The sequence below is a fragment of the Parasteatoda tepidariorum genome, chromosome 3 (assembly GCF_043381705.1).
Source record: "Parasteatoda tepidariorum isolate YZ-2023 chromosome 3, CAS_Ptep_4.0, whole genome shotgun sequence".
Lineage (NCBI taxonomy): Eukaryota > Metazoa > Arthropoda > Arachnida > Araneae > Theridiidae > Parasteatoda > Parasteatoda tepidariorum.
Genome location: NC_092206.1, coordinates 90,924,926 through 90,931,434, shown reverse-complemented (window position 1 = coordinate 90,931,434; position 6,509 = coordinate 90,924,926). Strand labels below are relative to the sequence as shown.

Here is a 6,509-nt window from a genome sequence, read left to right as displayed (position 1 = left end):
GCGCGAATTTCTTCATCAGCCTGCGATTCCTCTACAAATGAGCTATCTTCAACATTAGAGATTGTCCTGCAATAAATTAATAATAGTGTTTAAGAGACACTCTTTATAATAAAGCTTAATAATTATGTTTTAGAAAATAAATTAACTTCGTAAACTACAAAAGTGCCATATTCTCAGAATGAGGAACGAAGCATAATTTACTTCTGATGTTTTTTCTCGTATATAAAATTAGAATAATTTGTCTAGAAAAAATTAAAGCACTTAACACATTTTATGAAATAAATTTATTTCATAAGCTTAAATGTCTGAATAATAATAATGTCCTTCATAAGTCTAAAAATATATATTTCAAATAATACTTCACCCTTATCAGATAATGTAATAAAGCTATCTTTAAACTAAATCTTAAATTTTACTCATTTTCTATTAAATTAATAGAATATATAACTATTAAAACACATGCATCAGTTGCTATATCATAGGAATGTTTTAAAAATATCGTATGAAAATGTATGCTAATAAAAATGTATGTTTATAGCAGTAATACTTGTCCCGACAAATAGCTACAAATAGCAGGAAACTTACTGATAACATGACAGAGTTTTGGTTTGTCAGCATTTGTTTGAATAGTACCGTTAGTAGATTCTTTTATTTTTTTTCATATAGCTGAAAACGCCACTATTTGTCTGTTGCAGGAAAAAATGTTTTCTTAAACAAAAGCTATCCTACTTAGCTTTATGTAAATTACATTCTACAATTTTGATTAAATTAGTCTATACATCATATTAAAAATAAGACTTACTCATTAGTTAACAAATAGGTTCCATCTAAAAACCTTAAAGAATCCAGTCGTTGAAGTTCAGTAGTGCACTTTCTTTTCGCAGCTGAACCAGTTGGCAGTTTTCTTTTAATTCTCGTATAATAGTCACGGATGGTTTTCCATTTCTTTTTTAGCATTTCCACTAAAAACAGATAGGTACAATGAAATTTAGTGAAGAGGATTTATATAAATTAGAAAAGGTGATAAACATTCAAGAAGCTAAAACAAATTTGGGTGCTTAACAAACTGATTGAACAACTAGTTTTAAAAAATAAAGCATTTTTAAATGCTAAATTACCTACATGTACAATTGTGGGTAAAAATTCCATGCTTATAAAGCAAATTGAAGTATTTATAAAAAAAATTAAGCTCATTCATACACATAAAGTCACAATTTTCTAATTGCACTGGTATCTGAAAATTTGCAAGTCTGTAAAAATATGATTTAACTTTTGAACACCAGTGTACAAAGTCATATATAATATATTAAGAGTAATTGATTTGTCATAAAGGGTGAGATAATTTGTTTTGTAACTTAAAAAACAAGATTAATAAATTGAAAAATTTTCCTATGGAAAAGGTTCACCCATTGATAAAATAAATTATTTCCCTGTTTTAAAAATAAAAAAATATATAGTTCAATCTTTATAAATTTATCAACAGAATTCAAAGTCAAAGAAAGTATGTAATTCAGAGTCAAAGAAAATATTTCATTCTTGTAATATAAATTTAAAATTGATTTATCTGCATAAAATAATTGAATAAGTTACAATTTTAAATATATTAAATAAATATTTACAAACCTTCAACTCCAAGTTCTTCCGCAATTTCAAGCCATAGATTATTTTTTATTATGGAATCTTTGTAAGATTTTGTTTTTACAGTGTAGAGGAGAGGTCTCTTTTTTACTTCTGAAATAAATTTTTCTTCAAAATATTCATTGGATTCCGCCATATCTTCGATTGATTTACTTACGTCCACCTCAACTGCATGTGGGAATCAGAGCGAAATGGATTCGAACTGCAGGTAACGCTAACGCGCGGCGACCGATGACATATTCTGATCCACCCACAAATTGGCCAATCAGGAGTTGACGCTCAGTTGTCGTTGACGCTCAGTTGTCGTTGACGTTCACCTACGCGATCTGTTCTAACAAACCAGTACTTTAGAGTGAATTGATTTGTTTATCAATCTACAAATTAGCAGCGTGCAATTTATCGTTTTCCGTCTGTTCACAATTAGTCGTCCGTTATTTTTTCATATATTTTGTAGAAAAAAAGGTTTTTTTCAAGACCACTCTGTTAAATTTATTGTTTTTGTTTAAATCTTAGTCTATTTTTTTTATTTATTTTGCTTGTTTATAATCTTTTGTTGACGTTTCATAACGATGCCAAGACCAAAGCGTTCATTAGTGATTGCTAGGCAAAATGCAAGTAAGCGTTGGTGTCCTAATCCTAGTGTAGATATAGCTTTAACTAGTGCTTCGTCTGATTTGAATAATAAGCAAAATAAAAGACAATCAAATTTGCATGACTTGTGTGCGTCAACATTAATTAAGACTGAAGCTTTGGTACCCCAGTATGCCCTTGTAGATGATGTAAACCAACTTTCTGATAATGTTTTGTGTAAGTCATGCAAGAAGCAAACTATTTCTATTTCGTTTGGAGAAAAACAGGGACTGTCTGTAAAGATAGAACTATTTTGCTCAAATTGTTCCCTTTCAGATAAAAAAATATCAACTTCAAAGACAATAGTGCAAAATCAAGAAAAAATAATTGATGTCAACAGACGCATAGTTCAAGCCTTTCTGAATATTGGAAAAGGATATGCAGCCCATCGACAATTCTCAATGCTCATAAACTTGGATTTAATGTCGAGTAGAATTTTTAATAATCATAAGAAGAAATTGTGTAACTCAAGTAGCAAACTTTTCAAAGAGCATGTGCGTGATATTTGTGCTAAAGTAAAGGATGCATATGTTTGCAAAAACACTGAAATACTTGATATAGGTGTGTTGTTCGATGGAACTTGGTTAACACGGGGACATGCATCACAAGTTGGTGTGGGATGCATAATGGATATTTTTTCAGGCTTTGCCATTGACTTCCAAATCATGTCAAAGCGATGCCTTGAATGCGAAAAATCAGGCAATGAACTTGGGAGAGAAAACGCCAGTTTGACGTATGGTATAGTGGCCATCTGAACTCTTGCACTATCAACCATAAAGGCTCTTCCTCAGCGATGGGAGCAGGAAGCCGCTCTAATATTGTGGAATAGATCTGAAAAGTTGGGTTTCCGATACGTTACAATTCTATCAGATGGTGATGCCAAAACTTTTACATATTTGAACTCAAGAAAAATATGACAATGTTGAAATAAAAAAGGAAGAGCGTGTTAACCATGTTAGCAAACGATTGGGAACTGCACTACGCAATAGTGTAAAAGAATGGCGTAGCAGAGGTGTTACCTTGGGAGGAAAATTCTACGGCAGTTTAAAGGAGGATACAATAAAGAAATTGACTCGATATTATCAGAATGCCATTCGGCAAAACAAAGGTGATGTTGGGGCTATGAAAACAGCAATTTATGCTGCGTTGTTTCACAGCATTTCAATTGATGAAAAGCCTCAGCATTCTAAGTGCCCTCCTGGTCCAAATTCATGGTGTTTTAATAACGCTGCAATAGCTAAAAATCAAACACCAGGAACCTATCGAAAGAATGTAAACACCCCACTAAGTGAAGCTCACTTGGCCAAAATTCTAGCAATTTATCAGCGACTTGCTGCAGATGCGCTCCTACAGCGCTGCATTAATTGTGAAACGCAAAATGCTTACGANGACAAGAGGGAGGAGAAAGTAGGAGTAAAGGGAGAGGAAAACGAAGGGAGAACAGATCACTAGGGTACCCCGGGGCGTGACTCCCTGTATTTACCTGAAGAAGGTAAACCCCCTCAGGGGGCATTAATTGTGAAACGCAAAATGCTTACGACAGCTTACATAGCGTAATATGGAGCAAGTGTTCAAAACAGACATCCGCAAGTTTCCATCTAGTTAATTTGGCTGTATGCGATGCTCTTTTAGAATTTAACCTTGGTACCTATCAGCATCTGAAGCTTCTGGAAAAAGCCACAGCCATACCAATAAGTTCCAAGTCAGCAGCCGTAGCCTTATTTTCGAAAGCGTAGGAGCAAGGCTGTCGCCAATCTTGCACTCCATAAAATAAGGCTAGCTATAAAACGCCGAAATGCATCACTTGTCAAAAAAGAAGGTGTGGCATACCAATCAGGAGGGTTTTAGATGCAAGAAATAACATACACTGACTGAGCAAAACTCATGGGATAGCAGGGCTCTGATTTGTGGATAGACAGCACGTGTGACCAACGCCACCTGGTGGCCTCCGCGACGGTCTCAGTTGTATGTTAGACATGGGACATTTCGGAAGTGGTTCAAGAATTCGGCTTCTCAAGGTCCACCGTGTCGAGAATTACCGGTGAATGAGTGTGTCAAGGTCCACAACAGACACCATACCGGGTGTCCATAGTCCCTAAATGACCGAGACAGGCGAATCCTGAGACGAGTGGTAACTCGAGATAGGAGAGCAAATGGCGCAACAAATCACGGCTGAATTCAACACTGGCCGTGATGGACCCAGTGGACACTCCGTCGGAACATGCGTGTTCTCGGGTATGAGAGCCGTCGACCCACACGTGTGCCACTGCTAACCCAGCGTCATCGGACATTTCAGCGTGCATTTGCCACCAATCACCACGGATGGACACTGCAACAGTGGCGTAACGTGATCTGGCCTGATGAATCACGTTATCAACTGTTTCATGCTGATGGGAGGCGCACACCGCACGAAGCGATGGATCTAGCATGCCAAGTGGGCACAGTCCAGGCCGGTGGCCTGTCAGTCATGGTGTGGGGTGCATTTTCGTGGCATGGAATGGGCCCCTTGGTCGTTCTGGATGTCACATTGACTGGTCAGCGGTATCTTCAGCTGCTTGGAAACCATCTCCACCCTTTTGTCATTGTGACATTAAGTCACAGCCTAATTTCTAAATATCCCGTTTTGTTAATCAAAATACTTAATTTTTCGGCTTAATTTATAATTTTATGATACAATTTTTATTGTCTTCATCTTTTTCTTCTCGCCCCTTAACGCGTTAGCGCAATGAGGACATTTTCCCCAGGAAGTTCCTCAGACACTCCTTTTCTTGGAAAAAAACTGTCGGCGACCTTTGATGTCAACACATGTTTTTAGTTACTGTACGGTCGCCGTTAGTATTTAATTATGCTTAAATTTAAGGGGTTAGTCAACTCACTTNTTCTCCAATTTCAAGCCATAGATTATTTTTTATTATGGAATCTTTGTAAGATTTTGTTTTTACAGTGTAGAGGAGAGGTCTCTTTTTTACTTCTGAAATCAATTTTTCTTCAAAATATTCATTGGATTCCGCCATATCTTCGATTGATTTACTTACGTCCACCTCAACTGCACGTGGGAATCAGAGCGAAATGGATTCGAACTGCAGGTAACGCTAACGCGCGGCGACCGATGACGTATTCTGATCCACCCACAAATTGGCCAATCAGGAGTTGACGCTCAGTTGTCGTTGACGTTCACCTACGCGATCTGTTCTAACAAACCAGTACTTAACGATTACTGGATGTATGTATTTGAAGTGAGTTTGAGTTTCAATTGTTCAACATTGCTGGATTTTCATTAGCAAGTAAGTAAATATTAATTCTTACAATTTTTATATGATGGGATAAATCTTTAAATTCTTTGTAAAAATAGCAACAACGTCTTTTAATTAAAAATATTGAGAAATTGCTGTTTATCCGCGTTACTGAAAATACACGAACACGTTTAATTGCTCAATCACTAAGCCTATTAACTGTGATTCTGAGGTAAAGGAACGTTAATAAATAAGTTTTCTTACAGGATCCTATTACAGAGATGCCAACTTGCTCCTGACAGCAAATATATATTTTAAAGTGGTAGTTTATCAATAGTGATTCTTGGTTTTATAAATTCAATTTAATAGATTTTTATTCACCACTATTTCTAAATAATTCGCAAGTTTATATAATTTACCACTTTTTAATCACTAGGCTAAGCTAGACATCTTAAAAAGCAAGCAAAAATAGTCAAATATTTGCAAAATTTACGTTGTAGTTATTTACCGTTTTATTAATTATATAGGCGTGTCCGGAGCAGTTTGCATCTCTGCTATTATGGTAGGTAGTAACTTATATCAAGTTTGGCTTTTCTGATAATTGCTGGCTAAAATTTCCATCAAATGATTTAAATCTGCCACAAGTGCACTTAAATACTTTACACGTGAAGTTCTTATACAAATAATAAAATTATTCTGAGAACTATAATTGGCTAAGTATTCTAATGAAAAATATTTTTAAATATCTCTAAGTATTGTTTAAGTTTAGTTTTAAGTATTGTATATTTTTTTAAAGCATAATTTTGATCAACTTAATGAATCCTTTAAACGAAATAATATGAAACATACTCCTAAACTTATGAAAACTAAGCTTGCTATTTATAGATTGAATCCAAATAAGTTAAATGTATTCAACTGTTTTTAATATCAATTTCAGAAATAAACTTTTTGTTTCTTTATATCAGAACCTACCATTATTCTTCACAAAATAATAAATTCTTATCTATT

At 34.9% G+C, this 6,509-nt stretch overlaps 1 protein-coding gene across 1 annotated transcript in view; it reads right to left on the bottom strand.

The window, feature by feature from the left end:
* LOC107452707 (uncharacterized) overlaps positions 1-1,907 on the bottom strand; it is a 2,508-nt gene extending 601 nt beyond the window's left edge. Inside the window, exons 1-3 of the mRNA XM_043049186.2 lie at positions 1,624-1,907; positions 803-962; positions 3-66 (exon numbers count right to left, since the gene is read on the bottom strand). Of these exons, the coding sequence (XP_042905120.1) occupies positions 3-66; positions 803-962; positions 1,624-1,774 (375 nt within the window). The 5' untranslated portion in view covers positions 1,775-1,907. The remainder of the gene's footprint in view (positions 1-2; positions 67-802; positions 963-1,623) is intronic.
* Between the last annotated feature and the right edge of the window lie 4,602 nt (positions 1,908-6,509).